The 18271-nt window shown below is 40.0% G+C and overlaps 2 protein-coding genes across 2 annotated transcripts in view; one reads left to right on the plus strand and one right to left on the minus strand.

Moving 5' to 3' along the window:
* Positions 1-11174, minus strand: part of LOC105200513 — a 56168-nt gene extending 44994 nt beyond the window's left edge. The window contains exon 1 of the mRNA XM_011168097.3: positions 10876-11174. Coding sequence (XP_011166399.1) covers positions 10876-10939 — 64 coding nt within the window. The 5' untranslated portion in view covers positions 10940-11174. The remainder of the gene's footprint in view (positions 1-10875) is intronic.
* The window catches only part of LOC105200570 (RING finger protein 17), a 148357-nt gene that overhangs the window by 125490 nt on the left and 4596 nt on the right, over positions 1-18271 (plus strand). The window contains exons 6-17 of the mRNA XM_026134319.2: positions 12417-12641; positions 13008-13135; positions 13849-13994; positions 14241-14360; positions 14428-14589; positions 15256-15538; positions 15627-15765; positions 15973-16086; positions 16228-16330; positions 16753-16925; positions 17135-17364; positions 17461-18106. Coding sequence (XP_025990104.2) covers positions 12417-12641; positions 13008-13135; positions 13849-13994; positions 14241-14360; positions 14428-14589; positions 15256-15538; positions 15627-15765; positions 15973-16086; positions 16228-16330; positions 16753-16925; positions 17135-17364; positions 17461-18106 — 2469 coding nt within the window. The remainder of the gene's footprint in view (positions 1-12416; positions 12642-13007; positions 13136-13848; positions 13995-14240; positions 14361-14427; positions 14590-15255; positions 15539-15626; positions 15766-15972; positions 16087-16227; positions 16331-16752; positions 16926-17134; positions 17365-17460; positions 18107-18271) is intronic.

Below are 18271 nucleotides of genomic sequence, written 5' to 3' on the forward strand. Positions count from 1 at the left end.
CTTCAACGCGGTTTCTATCCAGCTTCGTAGCCGACCCGTGGCGATCCATTACACGCTCCATTTAGTAATCTGACCCGAGGGTGCCGATGTTTATAACTCTTTATGACGGCGATATTTGCGCGCGATATTGCCGGAACCGGCCGGAGGTATATATTCTCGTCGCATCCAATAAGCGCGGCCGACGATCGTGGTCGGGCCTTTCTCGGTCAGATATCACGCGGGTGCCGCCGGTTCAAGGCTTCCCCGTTGGTGATCGCATCGCCGAGTTTCGTCATCGGTCGATTTTCGATAGCGAGTTAAGAACGGGAAAAAGTTTCAAACGACTCGCCTACGCGACTCACTCGCGGTTAATAATAGCCGTAAGATGCGCCCGATGGGTAAATCGCGCGATCAAGGACGACATCTTCGTTATACCTGATCACCTTTAATTTAATACATTTGGGAATGGAGGTACATTCCTCTTTGTGCTCGGCGATTTATTATCGCGACGGTATCGTCGTCGTTTCCTTTTATACGCTCCGCGAGGACAGGATAATCCATCGAGGTCACGTACGAGTTAATTAGTCGAAGAAAAAGAAAACTCGATTAATATTCGTAAAGGATGTCGCAACAGAGAGCGAAAGAGAAGACAACTCCAGGGCGATTCACAGCTACGTGCAAGTTTTAATCTAAAGTTTGCTCCGACGTTTATTTGATTTCTGTCGTAAAAGTTGATTTATCGCGCGCCCTCGTCAGTAATATTAATTTCCCCGAGTTTACACGTACTTCGGTTTTATAGGATTAATAAGAACATCCACGGGACGAGGCGGGCTACCTGAGAGAGTGCGGCCTTAATCGGATTACTCATGAACAGAATGCACTCCCCCGGTCGCCTTGATAATCCGAGAGCTGCTGCAACATCATTGCGCCGGCAGCTTGACACGGAAAACGCTGCTCTTGCCGGGAATAACGCGTCGCGAGTTCGAAAGTTCGACGCGTTGGGGAATTAGACGATCCCCGGGGTGCCCGGCCGCCACGATTTATCTGGCGAGATACGGTGTCGTATCACCATTTTCTCTCAATCAAAATCGGCCAATTATCTTTCGCGGCGTAGAAAGTTTCGCGGGTCGGAAATGAGGAAAATCGAAAGAACGACACGACGCTGCGATGATGAGGATGACTCGCATAATGCCGTGGATAATTCGGCAAGTGCGCGTTTCACGGTGGATAATCCTCGCGTCCTGGTACCGTTCGCGAGAACGGCCGTGCCTTTTATGAGATTTGTCAGAGCCGTCGTGGCGTAGCGAATGGAGGGAGGTGGTGGAAAGGATTGAAAAGAAAGCATGAGAAAAGATGCGCTAGGAACGGGAGGGGCGCAGATATCTCGGAGAAAAGTCGCGAAAAATGAAGGAGAGGAAGAAAAGATGTGTATCCGAGGAAATGGAAAGGGGAGGAAAAGGACGGAACTTGGAGGAGGCTCGCAGGTCTCGGAAGCGAGTTAAAGAGTTGCCTCCTAACGCTCGTGCGTTAATCTCTTCCCTGCCTCCTCTCCGCGTGGCGTGTAAAGTAACGTCGACGTACGCTCTCACGTCGCATTAGCCGCGAACGTGAAATTAAATCCCCGCACCCCCACGCGCTCGTGTTGCTCCTCCTCGGATCTCGATCTCGCGTGGATAATCGCCTGTGGTCGCGCACTGTCGAGGATTCGCGACGTGTCTTCGAGAAACGAACGAATAATTGAATCGAGAATCGTGTTACGTCGAAACTTCCTCTAGAGGAAGTCGGCGCGAAGGCTTGTAATGCACGTCCAATTCAACGAGGGAAGAATCGAGAATGAGTTCTCGTGCACGCGACAAACTTTCGCGAGCTGACAAAACGAATTCCGCCCTCTTTGTGTCTCTGTAAAATCAGCCTTTAATTACCTTCATTAACGTGTCCAAGAGTCGTAAGAGATACTGAGAACTAGAAGAAGTTAATTATCGATGAACAAGTTTGTGAAAATCGCCATCCGCTATTAGCGGAGCTCGGACAAGAAGAAACGGGCGACGGTTGAGCGAAAACGTCCGTCGGTTCATTGATGAATATAATTCTTGATAATTAATACCACTTCGCTAATTAAACCCACTGTCGTTATTTCTATAATAACTTGGCGTTATTTCATTTGACTGAGTAAAGAGCGGCAAAAAGTCAGACGAGAAGAAGGAGGGGTGAGGAGGAGGAGGAGGAGGAGGAGGAAGAGGGAGGAGAGATGAAAGGAAAATTGCGTAGATGCGATCGTGGCGAATAACGTTGTAAGACAATGAACAATGACTAGTGAGGGAGCGAGTCGTTTGACTTGTAGAACGCAGAGGTAGACGGTATAAACGCTCGTGTACATACACGTTCGCGTTGTATCCTGTTTAGTAGAGCCGGGTAGAATCCAAAAGGCGAAAATTGGCATATCGCTTTGCGCGCTCTATAAATCCTAGTTATCCGAAACCTTGTAATTTGTAATTGCGTCAGCTCGAGTGTTCTTCGAACGCTCTGATTAATCTGGGGCAATAGGCAGATTAATAAAAGCGGTCGTGGAGTCGGTTGAACGACCAGTCGTGCGACGCAAACCGGTCGGGATCGACTCCGCTCCTCTCTCAATGCACTCGCGCAAACCCGTCGTGATCGCTCTTACGTTCGTTTCCACCAGCGTAGATTAACTTTGATCTCGGTTTAACTTACTCTTTACTCTTTTTTTCTCGTTCGAAGAATTATGTAAAGATAAAGAGCAAGTTATAAACCGAGATCAGAGGTAATCCACACTGATGAAAATGGACATTGACTTCAGCCAAGCAGAATGCACTTCTTTGTTTACCGATCTTGGCTCTTCTCTTCTTTTTTATATATTTTTTTTTTCTCCATTTGTCCCGCTGAAACGCATCGTGCGCCTTGCGGCGCAATGCAATGCACGCGAGCGAACACACGTAACCTCTTGATGCAATCAGAAAAATATGCCGCCCGCCGCCGCGTGGGAGGGGAAATAATGCATTTTTCCTTTCACCGTGTGTAACGCGTGATCGCGAGCCCCGTTACGAGACGGTAAAGCGCGCGTTCATCCGTGGCGCGGGCGCGCGCGGTGGTCCCTGAGATCTGGAAAACGGTGCGGCGCGCGGCGCGATGTGTCCCGGGATATCCGCGCCCTGATCCGCGGTATCTAGGCTACAGTTACGGGAGATGCGGGATTGGGAAAAAGGGGGAAGAAAAAGAAAGAAAGAGAGCGACCGGACGGATTACACGGCGCAGCGCGGCGTTATGTGCTCGCCTTTTATCCGCTCTATGAAAATCGTGACTCGGGCGGGACCTCTCTTCGTCGCCGCGCCGCTCTCGAGAGCATTGCAGAGTCGTTAAGTTCTCGCATTCGGTTCGAGAGGTTGCAGTTGCTCCCTCGCCGATTGACGACGACTCGCTTTCGTTTTCGTTTTCCCTCTTGCCATTACGTGCGCGTAATTTTCCCCGCTCGGACAAGCTCCACGGCGAATCCCGGACACTTTCGCGGATCCGTTAATGCGTGACGCGCGCGCTCTTCGCGCGCGGCCGCGCAAACCTGATTTTCCGGAACGGGCCCGACCTTCGCGGGACAGGCGCGATATTTTCCAATGCAAATTTCCGATACGCGCGACGATGCGGGCCAGGGTCATTGACGAACGTGGCGCGCGCGCGGGATTTGCTCTCGACGGAGACGACGAGATTACGTGACCGACAACCGAGATCGGACGGACGCGAACGGAGGCTGAATGAAGAGAGGAAAGAGAGAGAGAAACTCCGTTCCGTTCCGGTCCGTCACCTCGCTAGGCGAGGCTTTCGCGGGATTTTCAGCATGATATATTTTTCCAATCATCCTCCGGCGATTGTTTGGGAAGATAAAACGTCACTGCTTTGCTGCGACGAACGTTTCACGAAACAATGCGCGCGTGCCAGCGGTAGATGTAATACAAAACGCTAAAAAAGAAAAAATGAATAAAAGCGAACGCATCGTTTCAATCTCTCGCGTTAAAAAAGAATCGTTCTCTCGTCCTCTGACGAAGTTCGTACGGCAATGACAGTGATGTGGGATACGATTTAAATCCCTCTACCCCTCCCTTCTCCCTATTTTCTTTATTTTTTTCATTTCTATCGCACGTCTATGTAATTTTTACTGATTTACACTTTACCGTGTAATTCAGTGATAAGAACTTGGAACAGTTTTTAACTGGATTCTCCGTTTATTTCACGTAAATTATTGCTCTGCCTCTCGGCGTTTGCGCCTCTCGTCTTTAGAGAGGAGCCAGGCTATATCTCCGCGGTACGTATAAGCAGGATTTAAGCGAACCGCCTCGTACCTCTCTCTCTCTCCGGCCAAACAAAACGCCGGATTACAAACAACGGGGGCGTAGCAAACCGTAGATTACTTCTTTGAGTGCGGCGCTAATCTCCGCGGTGGGATGTTTCGAAATTCACCATCTTCACCTCGTCCTAGGGCCGTCGCGATCATCGCTGTTGTCGTCGTCGTCGTCAATGTTAACGCACCGGCCACCGATTTTAATTAATCAATCCGTTCTCGGCCGCCGATGGAAAAGGATGCGTGACGCGAATGCGCGTGTGTCACGCCTGCGAAAAAGTTGACAATTATAAATTTCGAACAGGTCATACATCAGCGGCAATAAGCCCCGGATATATCATCTATTATGATTACAGATTAATTATTGCTAATAATTACCATGAATAATACGCGCCGCGCGACGAGAGTCGCTTATTCATATTCACCACTGTGAACCCGGGCAAGTCGTCGTGAATATGTTTATTAGGCGCACGCTGGCACGAAATGAATAACTTCCCTCTAACTGATTTCGATAGCACAATCACGAGCCCGGCATCGATCTCGCGAATCGACACCTCGGCAGAGCCGCTCGCTATTGCGCGCGCCTGGTCGACGCCCATAAAATAATATTTGCAACGGCGTCATCGATCGTTTTATATATATGTATATACGCCTCTCCCAAAGACTCGCCGTGAAGAGATGAAAATGTGTATGCGCACGCGGTAGGATTGTAATGGAAATAGATTTCTCTTTGGCAACGCCGACGGACGAACGGAGATCCTGGGAGATATAATTGGAGCGCATTCTTTTTACCGTTCCGTTAATAACAACGTTACCGTGTTACTGTAATGAAATTCGCGCAGGGGGAAAGAGGCAGAGACGATACTCTCCCCTCGTTAGTTCCACGTTTGTTTTCTGCGCGTTTTATGCGAGAGGATCGCGCAGCTTCGGTCGGGCTTTAGCGGGTCGAAATGAAGTTGAAAATAAACTCCCACATTTCTTTTCTTTCAGAAGAACGTATCACGAGAAACACGTACGAAGAGGAATGTTAATAGAGACGATCACTTTGTTTTTGTAGATTTACATTATCGGCCACAAACGCTTTAACTCAAAATGCCCTGGGTGATTTGCGTTATATATAATCAATCAAGTATGGGAAAAGTTTTTATTATAAAATCGAAATAATAATATGAGTTTTTGAATGAGATTTGAGTCAAAAAGCTTGATAAGCTGTTAATATTTTTATGTTTATACTGTGCGAAACAGTATATCGTTTATTTTTATTGAAAAATACTTCATATAATTTTTATGTTTATATAATATAATAAATGTAATAAAAATAAACTGTTTTTAATAATTCTGCAAGAGCGAGTACAATATGAATATGAAAATGACTTACTATTCAGTCCTTATTTTAAATTACTGTAAAATGGATGTTATATATTTCGTTTTTTTTTTCTAATAACTTTTTGAATAATATTAAAATATACAATATAAAAGCTCTTTATTAACTAATTTATTTTTTTTTTAGAAATACTGTTTGTAACAATAGCTGATTAACATACTTCTTTCATTTGTTTAATGTTATCTTCATTTCTTCTTGCTTTTTTCAGAAAATATTGATTAAATCTATACACATAATATACTTAGATATTAATAAATTATAAAACATTAATAATATATACAATATGCAAATTAATGGCAATAAATTTTAAATGAAGTATGAAAGCCACCCCTGGTGGTCGTTTACGCAGAAGGAAAATAGGATGACTATTTCTGACTGTTTATGTTGTCACAGAAGGACTCTTTAGATCTAGGTGGTGTCTAGGGATTGATACAGTTCCACCCGCTTTCATTCCTGGGTTAATGCCACGGTGAGGATCTTGCGGTGTCGTGCTCGCGGACACGTGGACACGCAAACAGAGAATTCTCGCAAGACATCTTTTTTCCCACCTGAAACGCGTCTCTCTCTCTCTCTCGGGCGGGAACTTAATTCATAACTCGGCTCACGACTGCGGGTTTCCCCGCGGCTTGATTGTCATGCACGATCTCGCGAGTGGAGCGTGGCGCAAGCGAGCGAGCGAGCGAGCAATCCCGCGAGTCGTAATTAGTACACGCGCGTTTACATGCCCGGATTACGAGGCCCGCACGCCTTATTGTCGCCGTCGCGATGTCGAAACGTAATTGATCGTCGCGATTACGCGCGGTGAGTCACCTGGACTTCGAAAGATCTATCACCTCACGATCGGATTCTATTGAGAACAAAATTTAATGTTCGTAAGATCACAGCGAATCATCAACGCTGATGATTAGGCAACGGGAGATGTTTTTCCGATCGCGCGTCTATCAAAAAATTGAGATTTCCTGCCGAGTACGCGAGATCAGAAGGTAAATGTCTCAGGGAAGGATATGTAACAATGCACAGCCACAATTATTGAATTTTTTTTAAGGTTTCACAACATAAAGTCTAATTATAAAATTCATTGAAATATGAATTATATAAAACGGTTATTATTAACATAAAAAATATGAAGAATTTTTTAATTATTCCGAAAATAATAAAAACTTGTAAAGCATCTGAATGAATCAGAATCACAATTTAAAACGCTTGTTTTTAATGTCTTAGATGCTTGTCCTAAATAATTGTTCTTAATAAATTTTTTTGTTACTTATGAAAGAAATATAAAATAAATATGTTGGCAAATATATATGTTTTTTAAAAAATATTAGGAACATTGTCAGAATATAAACTTTAACCTAGTTTTGTTACAAATTGATTTTTTATAACGTTAATTTTTATAATATTTAAAATCTATTTTACAAAATATTTAAAGATTACAATTAAATTTAAATGTTATGAAAACAATTAAGATTAATAAGTTTTTGTGTAAATATCCGGATATAGAAATATATATTTGGTCAGCGGGACATTTATCTCGTGTCAAAATTTGGTCGGACGCGCGATGGTCACAGATGAACAATTTATACGTGCGAAATGTGCACCGGCGCATTCACCGAGTAATACATTATTCTTGCGCAATATTTACCTATTCATTATCGTCAGCAGGCATTTCGCACGCGGCGAAAGACATTACGTTTTCACTATGCGAGTCTCGCACGAGGCGCGGAGCAATGCGATTATTATAAAGGCAGATTTGTAACAAACAGTCGACGTGACTTTGTAACCTGGAGTAACGTCAGAGAAAACGAGGACTCATACATCCCACACGAGAGAAAGATAATCTGACTATCACGGTAAAATCATTGCTGCTGCTGTGTATTTAATGGGAAAGGCAAACGAAAAATAATACGAATCGAATAATCGTGGGAAATGTGCTTTCTACGAGAGCTTACGATCGGGCTTCTTTTGTCCTGGCGAACGTTTTCATGTGACATTAATCCGGTTTGCGTTTTACGCGAAAACGCAACTCGCGTTTTTGTCAAACAAAGCAACGCGAATCGGACGGATGAGACTATTCCTTGTTGCGCAAACTGGGGAAAAATTCAGCCGTCGTGCACGCTTTTTTAACGTCATGGTTTACACTACGTCGGGCATTTGGAGCGCGTGATTTTTATTCAACCGATAAGGCTTAAAAGTTGCGTTTCATAGTGACGTGTTATGTTCAAATAACGCGCGCTCAGCGCGAGCAATCACAGAATAAGAATGCAAATTATGCGATGACAATTAATGGGATTGTTATCTTAGAGAAATGTACGCTGTAAAATATTAATGGATCAAATTTAAATTAATTCTTTGAGTTAAACGTAACAACATTTAATTATTTTTAACTACTTTGTCGCAATTATTTTAACATGAAATACATAATTAAGAAAACAACTACATCTACCCATTATTGTGAATAATTGCTTAGTTTTAAAGTAACGGTGTTCAAATTAACGAGAGTATTCATCTAGTGAAAAATACAAGTAAAATTCAATTCATAAATAAATTTTAATTTAAATTTAGTTAACTTGATTGTTCTAGTTAAATTAACGATATATTAAGTTGAAACAGTGGCAAAGAAATGATTAAAAAAAGAAACTCAAATTGTGTATTACTACGAATTTAACAGTGTAGAGAGGCAAATGAACGTCGTTGAAAATTGTGGCCCATCATCACGCACTGAGAGAATAAAATGATTGCAATTACTATTTAATTATAATTTTAATTTTTGATACCAGCTATAAATTCATAATTTTTTTTTTTTAGCCATATCTTGATATTTTATGATACATTGATGTTTAAATATTACCATATAATTTGTAATAAAATTTTTTCCTGATATAACTATAAACACAAGTTATTATTACTAATATTATCGTAATAAAAACTATAAAAATGTAGCTCCTAACCGTAATTATTCTACCATATGATTACAGTCACAAATATTAAACACTTTTCTCGGTGCGCGTGATTTCATTAATTATATTCGCTTTTCCCTCATGCACGCGAATCCAGGGAGACGAATCTACTCTAATCATCCTTGAAAGAAACGAGGTTGAGAGACCGAGAGATCCTTGAGCCTGTGTTTCTCTATCTAGATCGTCCGAGTAAACAGCTCGAGGTAGAACGCCTTTCGAATCAATCGCGGGACGGATCTCCCCGATTTTTCCGCAGGAGCTGCCGCGTGTGCAGGACCCGTAAACGGCGACCGTAAAATAAATACTGTTGATATAGTAGAGCGAAATAAGAGGGACGAGTCTGTATTCCCATTGGCATAATATTATTGCATTAATAATTGTTACTTTCTTTTATCAGTACACGAGGAACCTCGAGGAATAAAAGTTTCGTTTAATTTAAAGCTTAGATACTCGAACGATGGAGGCTAGTAACAACCGCCGTCCTGCCATTAATTTTCCCCATTTCGTTCGACATTCGTCGGGATATCGCAGGATTCGTCGGGTTTTGTCATACAAGCGGACCCGCGACCTGTTCGCGGGACTCGGAGGGAGAAAATTCCTCTGGAATCCGTCTTTGGAGAGGGATGTTCGAGCGGTAATTGAGACGATGTCCGATGGGAGTTTGTTTTCAGAAAAAACCCACCGTGTTACTTCCATTCTCTCCCATCTCGTTGACGTGTTCCGGTCTTAGCTTCCGCGCCGGGCTCTTCCCTTTTTTTCCTTTTCTCCTTTTGTTGTCCTTTTGCGTCTGTCGTTCGATCGATATCGTGCCCAAGGGATGATGAAAATAAAAAGGGCGGAGATAGAAACGGAGAGCGAAAGAGCATAAAAACACACATTGCCTTCGCTAACCAGCCAATTTTTTGCTATACGCGCGCCCGCGCCCGCGTGCGGTTATTGCTTTTTAGCGCATGAAACATTTTATTGTCCATTATACTTGGGAGCACGTAGATAAATAAATAGATGGATCGAGGGGCGACAGGATGGGAGAGAGGAGACCGCGATGTCCACGGACATTTCCGTCACAAACGACGGAAATAAAAGCGACGAAGAGATCGTGACCGATACTCTATGCGGCTCGAGCTTCTGCCTCGTCACCGATTGAATCTTCCCTGTTTATCATCGATTATCACTTCCTGATATTCTTCGGCATGAGTCAACGTCGTCGTAAACATCACTTTTCTGATTTATTCGCGCAATGAACTTGAGGGTGTTGTAAATACGAGACGACTTGGCACGTACGATCCTCTAAAAGCGATAAATCGATGTAACTGAAGAAAATCTCTTTCAGTTTTAAATCTTGCATGGGAGATGTTTAGCTAATAATTTTTAAAGAAATGCCCACTCGTGACAAACAGAATTTACTAAATAGTTATTAAAAAAACGTGTTTTTATAAAGCAAATAATTAATTGATTTTATTCACTTCCGCAGTAATATGTGGAAAAGTCAAGTTGCTGGTTTTCATAGTTAACTATAAAAGGAGATGGTAATTGAAACTAAGTAAAAAAAAAAGAAAGAAATGCCCCAGAGGTAAAAAGCTGTTCCAGACATCGTCACGATCTGTAACTCGAACTCCTGAAGCTTTTCTTCACGAGGAGAGTCGGCGCCGATCTTGTTTAACCTGATAAATCGGCCGGCAGAGAACTCCTTTTAGCGTCTTCGCGGTGCGGCGTTAATTATGCTGCACAAATAGTCAAAGGATAGCCCGGAAGGAAGCGGGCATCGGCGCGGTTTGCTTGAACTGGGAAGAATGAGTGGGGGCAAATTAAGTTCATCCGACGAAAACGCATCGTCTGTGAATTGGTCTACGGTTTACGCGCGTTTAATTAGAGAACGCGTGCGGAGGATTAGAGAACCGATGGTCTTCGCGAGCGTCTTCGACGTCCGTTCATTCTCAGCACTATATAATAATTCAACGCTCAAGGGAATCGCGCACATGCGGAGGCCGATCCGAACGAGTGAGCTGAATGGGGTGAGCCTGAGATGAGGGCGATTAGTAAGAATTTCAAAAAGAAAGACGAAAGAAATCAAACGCGAAGGAAAAGGCTTGATGAAGAATAATCAAGAGAAACGCGCGCAGCTTTTGTTTCAAGCTTTTTCGATTTTTTCTAGCTTTCGCTAGTGGTCTTCCGCAAAGTCTTGGAGCGTTCGGGCAAAACTCACTCACCTGAAACGATTGTCAAGAGAAACGCTGCACTCGCGATGGCGATTGCCACGCAGAGAAGCCTCATTATATATCCCTCTCGTCTCTTCCGCTTGTCCGCTTCTACCCTCTAACTCCTCGCGACCTGCGCCTCCGTGTTGGCACCAAGGAAGAGCCTACGATCGCGGACGCATCGTCGCGAAGGTGGACCTACCGCGGTACGAAGAAGGCACGGAGACGCGAGTGTATCCGCGCCGGCGAACGGAATTCGCGACTGTCTTGCGGTTGGATGTGCGATCGGTCGCTCAAGACGTGAAAGACTGAGGAAAGGCTCGTGCTGGCCAAGTGGTATTAGCCTCGCACAACGGCCCACTCGTGTGCACAGGGCCTCTCCCAGCCGTTCTCTCCGCTCCGATGAGAGAGGAACCCGGTCTTTCTCTCTCTTTCCCTCCACGGTGGAATCCTCCTCGAGGCGAAAGAACGACGCGAGCCGACCTTCTGCCTTCGCGCGATGCCGATCGCAACAACGATCTTGTCCTCGTCCTCGCTGAATCTGCAGTAAACCTGCAAATATTTTAATAATCGACCAGCACAACGGAATAAATAAATTGGTAATAATACGAGAATACAGACCGATATGTGAAACACAACTAATTAAAGATGAGCCTTGTTTCAGAATCGTGGCTGAATCTTTGTGCTGATATTTCCTGTGTGATTTTATATGCATTTTCAAGCTCATTAAACTACGCGTCGAATAATAATAATTTTTCTGAATTTTATACATTTATGACGTGTTTGTCGAAAATTATTATTAGATACAAAACTGTAATGATAAAAAAATTCATTTATTCTCTGTAATTGACATGAGTAATAGGATCGATACGCGGAAAATTTAGGGGACCTTTGCGCTGCTCCTAAAGGAAAATCAGTAAATTCTAAATTCTAATGAATAATCGAGCAAATGCAATGTATCAAGCACATAAAAGTCATCGATTATAGTAGCGGTGAGTTTTCGCGATGACGATTTACTGCAAGAATCTTTCGAAAACCACGAAATGGCACGATAGTGCATAATGTTGTACAGTTTGTTGATCCCGCCGATTTACTCCGCGAAAACGAAGCGGAGTAACCTGAGAGTTTGCTGAAGCAACACGACAAATTTTTCTCGCGAACTTGAATCGAAACTCGGGAGGGAAGTGTCTCTTTCACGATTCCGCAATAATAATATTTTTCCATATCGAACCATTTGCGCAAATGGACATGCATACATCTCGCTGATTCTCACATCTCGCTTATTTTCATACTCCATTTCTCGTTCTCTAAATCGAAGATTTATCTTGTTACTTTACATATTTTGTAAGGAAAACCTGTTGCAATCTTCTTTTCAATATAATCTCTTATTTCATCACTTTATTTTGACATTTATATCTATTTCTTTATTCTGTTTTGTAAAATTTTCTAAATGATCATAATATTAATTACACTCATATTTCTATACATTTATCTTAGACAGATCACGATATAATGGAAATAGCATTAACGAATTATATTTGATATTGTTTCAGAAAGTAAATTCGGTGATTACGTCCAATATTGACAACCTGCAAAATAGCGAAGCCATCGAGGCATCAATCACTCAACATTTCGCGTATCTGCACGGCATTCTTCAAAACATGGAAGCGAAATTGATAAATCAGCTGCAACAGCAAAATAAGGACCTCAAACTGAATTTAGAAGGCATACAAACACAGCTTAGATCGCAGGAGGACAAGTTGAAGCTGACAATGCAGGTACGTTTTCCTCAAATATAAAGAATTATTATAAACGTTGAAAGAATTTCTTCACCACTTATTTCAACTCAACTTATTTCAACTCAACGCTGTAAACTTCAAGTTATGCAATCTGCTTCTTTCGATCATTCGTAACTAGTTTTAACTTTGTAGAATTAATTATGTGTAAAAACGTGGATAAAAGAATGTAATGGATGAATGTAATTAAAAACAATTAGATAATCGATGGAATAAAAGAGGATCGAATAAAAATAACGCAACATTAAATTAAATTCTGATTTCTGTCCTAAATTTACTGTACATACATGAAAGAACTTCTTTTTTAAGTTAGTGGTTTAAGTTGAATTTGATAACATTTATCTTCAGATGGCTAGATACGCGAAAGACTTCTTCCACAAGGTGGACATACGAAACGTAATAAACATCCTCACGGATATGGCGGATCTCCCTTGCCATCTGATGTACAAAGATGCGGGCCAGAACTACAAAGCAAAGTAAGTAATAAAAAGCGAAGTAGGATCAGTGGAATTTATCAAGGCGTATAGAATTTTTTGTTAATTTGCGTATATGTAAAATTTCTTTTGCTGGCTTGCACGTGATCGTTCCTTAGCGATTGGTAACGTGAACATTTCCGAATATGTTTTTGAAAATTTCTTTATTATTATCGAAATCTATAGTAATAATGGGGGCGAGTGGGACTGTCAATTCCTGTACATCACCCACATCTAAAAAGTTCTTCTGTGACTCCTGCTAAAGATTACGAATTTAAAAATTCATATATATGAGATGTATGGGATGTGTGTCTTAAACTCAAGACCTATTACTTAAGAATTCGTTCTCATACGAAGTCACACGATATCCTGCGAAATCTAGATTCAGGGCACATTATTTTTACAAATATAAATTGTCAAGGACTAATGAGCGAAAATAGATTACTATTATAACCAAATTTTAATGAACTAATAGTCACCACTATTTGACCTGTATCACCTAACTTGACTTTGCTCATTAGCCCTTGACAATTTATATTGATTTTAAATTCTTAGAGCATGTATATATATATATATATATATATATATATATATATATATAGATGTATTTTTTAACTTTAATTTTTATTTCTACAAAAATATATAATCGCAATTATTCGAATGATTTTGCTCGTACAACAAGGTTTTATTAGTACAATAAGATTTTTCCTGAGCAGGTTTATCATCGATGACTCAATCATTGAAGCTATAGAAAATCACTGTACACTCGAAGTGCCACTAGTCTCGGCCTACAGCCTTCTAAGAAAAGATGAACTACCTAAGAATTACATAATGTCGCCTTTACCAAAGAAATCACGTACAAGTAAGGACATTGATTTTATCGCGATTTGAATAACTTCTCCAAAAATGAGACATCTTTATCTTTGGATTTCCATGTGACGCGTTCCATTACATTCTGTAATTTTTTTCTGATAAATTACAAATCAATGTCTTCGATAGATTCAATAAGATTATTTTCGTAAAATCTTTTACTCTATTCATATAATTAAACACTTATGTGAAATAAAAAAAAAACCACAGTTAAAGAATTATAAAATGGTATTGATAGAAATCATTGAGATACCGCCTGTACCATCTATATTTGTACCATCTATATTATCTGCACAATCATCACCACGTGAAGCGTCACCATCGACATTCATCAAGACAGAAGATAAAGAGGAGGAAAGTAAGTTAATCCTAATTTTAATCTTCAGTTTAATCAGTCTAATCATCTAATCTCATTTTCTTTCAAGGCATTTCCGAGTTTAAAGTAGAGGTGTCGTACGCTGTTAATCCATCATTGTTCTACGTCCAAAAAGTAGCCATGAAAGCGGACTTTATGCAGTTGGAGAAAGAATTATTGTCACACGGAAACAAATGCCGGGATCTGCCGAATCCGATTAATATTAAAGAAGGTATTTACGTGATTACGATCGTTCGCGATGATGACAGTTGCGTTCGGAAGATACATCGGTTGAACAAAGATTGATTTTTGCCTTTTTAATTCTCTGGATTTAAATGTATGAATTAATTATAATATTTTAGTTATCTACACGCATATGTGTGATAAGACTGGGCGAATGCCCCAGGCATTTCTGTCTTTACTCGCGTCTTTACAGGTACGGTATCAAATTTAACGTCTTCACATACGCATAACATCCTTTACAAATTACTGTTTCGCACAGACTTTTGCTCTCGCACAATTACACATCACTATTAAGATTTATTTAAAATTTCTCATCCGGAATTGACAAATTCTTTTATCTCCAATATAAAAAAAATGAATTATCTAAATTATGACGTAGTCCTAATATTTCCCTTTTCTAGCCGATCTTCAGCGTTAATTCTTTATGTATCATTTCGAAAATAAAATCGTTGTCCAATCCGAATGCTCTGTTTATTTTGCTTATGCATGTATTCGTTTCTTTTCGCTGTTCGAGAGTCGTGGCAGTATATACTCGCCACAGTATATAAAGAAACCCTGACGCTCACCGAGCTGCTTTTTGTGCTGAACGAAGCTCGTTATTTGTGAACGCTGCTTTATCATTTGTATTTATATTGTTTGTATTTATACTTTATAGGTGACATGTGTATCGTTGAACAATGGAAAACCGGGTGGTACCGGGCACGCGTGAAGCTAGTGACTAAAAATAAAAATGGCGAAACGGTGTACAATGTACTTTACATAGACTATGGTTACGAAGAGTATAATATAAAAGCCTCAAGAGTGCGAGAAATTGCTGAGCATCTACAAATATTGCCACCGCAAGCAATTCGATGCAGCTTATATGGCATCGTGCCCAAAAATATGAACAAATGGACACACGAGAGCACGAACGATTTCTTGAAACTGATCAACGAAGCGTAAGTTATTTAGCTGATCTTATCCTCTGTGTACTTGAGGAAAACACGAGTCTTTTTCGTTAATCGAAAAAAATGTTCTATGTTACAGCGATTGTACGATGTCTGTCATTAAATCCACTCCTGACATGCTGTACGTCGACCTGTGCTATATCCTAAGGAATAATAACGTGGGCCCACAGTCAATGTGTAGCACTATGAAAATTATGGACCACGCGCGTTTGGATATAGTAAGCAATTTTCGAAGATATATATGTTACACTATTATGATACTGCAGTACTAATACTGTTATAGCGCTCTCTTGCATTTAATTAGTATTTTAATACTCAGATTTGCAGTCTTTCCTTTAAAGCTGTCTTAGAAAGTCAAATAATTTTATTCTGTTGATTACTTTTTTTGCTTTATCACACACACAATGCCCGTATTTCTTTTGCAGACGCGTTCACAGAAAAATACTTATATTTATGAGAAAGAAGAACTTCCGTTAAATAAAACAACAACAGTTAATGTTACTTGGATTGAGTCACCACACGAAATTTATGTCTCTAAGGTAAAACAATTGCAATCATATTATAATATTTTGGAATTTGCTATGATCTCATGAGAGAAAGAGAGAGAGAGAGAGAGAGAGAGAGAATTTTTAATTTTATCCTATTTTTTATTATTGTATTTTATTAATGACTTTTTGCAGGCTGTCTTAAAAAATAAGTTTTTGAAATTAAGAGATGATATGAATGAATATTACAACAACAAGAAAACAACTGGAGTGAAAATAATTGAAACACCACAGAAAGGTTAGTCTTATAATTACAGATATTTTTGAATTGGCGAAATAACTATTTCGTAACTCCTAGTCGACAATACTAATTATACACCCGTAAATCAACATTAATAATGTTGATTTCTAATCAACATTATTATACTACAATAATTAAAAATATTAGTTTAAATAAAATATGTTCTCAATTTCTTAATCATCTTGAAATTGGAAAAAATTTGATATTGTTATATATATATATATATATATATATGAATTTTTGACAAATTCTATCAATTCTATTTTTTTTTTTTTCAATTTCAAGATGATAAAGAAATTAATGACACATTTTAATTAAACTAATATTTTTACTATATATATGTATATAATTATAATTGCAATTTAATAGTCTTTAACTTTCTTTAAAAAGGTTTTATCTTAAGAATGTAAATTTATCAGGTTTACCATGCGCTATACAATTGGACGACGATATCTGGTATCGCGGTGAAATCACTGAAGTAGTTAATGAAAATCAAGTTAGAGTATTTTGCGTGGACTGGGGACGTACCTTGCTTCAAAATCGCGACGCATTACGAGTGATTCCATTTGAATACATCAACTTTAAGATGCAAGTAAGTCAGTCAGTCAGTCTCTTTTCCGTATACAGAATGACATAGGCGGTCATATTAGTGTCGGTCCACAATCTTGCTTTAAGAGGCTGTAAAATGACTAACCACAGTTGAATGTGAGGAGAATAATCGACTGTGATTGGTCAATTTTTTACGGCCTCTTAAAGCAAGATTGTGGACCAACACTTATCGTTTTCTTTTGTTCGATTCAGGCTATAAAAATATCGTTGATGTATATAATGTCTCAACCTGATGGGACATGGAAACGGGAAGCTTGTGAAACTTTGATGACTCTTTTCAATCAAGCAAGGTGTATCACGGTGAATCCAAAGAAAAAAACAGAAGACGGATACCATGGATTGATGCACAACGATATGTCGACTGTCGACATCAGTCGTCAGTTAAAAACCGCAGGCGTTGTTAACGATTATGTTATTATGAAGTGAGTACAAGTGTTATATGAAATTAAAAAAAAAAACTGTCTTCGACATGCGGTACTTGATTTTTTACTTTTTATTCTTTCTTTTCTCTGATGTAGCAAATTTAAGAACAAATCTAAAAAATCAAGTTTAGGATACGGAACAGATTTAAGGATGCCTAAGTTCAGGGAAATCTTGAATCCTTCAATACTGGAAAAATCTGATACTACTGTCAAAGACTTCGGTATTTCACTGGATGAGACCGTGACTAATAAATCGGAAAAAGATGACACGCTCAAAGATCCGTTCAAGGTAGAAGTGCGTATTCAACGAGTGCTTACACCGGACTGCATCTTCGTTGCGCAGACGGAATATGAAAAATCGAACACGAAAATGATGTCGGCGATGCAAAAATTCTACGATAACTTTCTTTCCGCACCGCGGAGCAATTGGAAAGAAGGCGCATTGTGCGCTGTTTATTCCGCAAAGGATAAGTCCTACTTCCGCGCAAAAATATTGAAGATAATATCTACAACAGAGGTGTTAGTTTATTTTTACGACATGGGTATCGAGGAAACGGTGACGATGCAGGATATACAAATCCTCCATTCGAAATTCGCGAAGGAAATGACATACTGTTTTAAGGTGAAGCTGGCTGGTATCCTACCATGTGGTGGATCAGCCATGTGGCCGACGTTATCCTGCACAATACTGTCCGACATTATACGAAACAATATGTATTGCAAATTTTACATCACTAAACCGGTAAGAATCTGTTCATCTTTTTTTCTTCTTTTACGCTAATTTATTTGACGGATTATTGTTTGTAAAAGTTCTCTTTAAATAACAATTTGTGTCAGATTTTAGAATAAAATTTCATTAATAGTTTTATATGCAATGTAATTTGACGTATGTATTTTAATATAAATT

Source organism: Solenopsis invicta, chromosome 6, assembly GCF_016802725.1.
Source record: "Solenopsis invicta isolate M01_SB chromosome 6, UNIL_Sinv_3.0, whole genome shotgun sequence".
Lineage (NCBI taxonomy): Eukaryota > Metazoa > Arthropoda > Insecta > Hymenoptera > Formicidae > Solenopsis > Solenopsis invicta.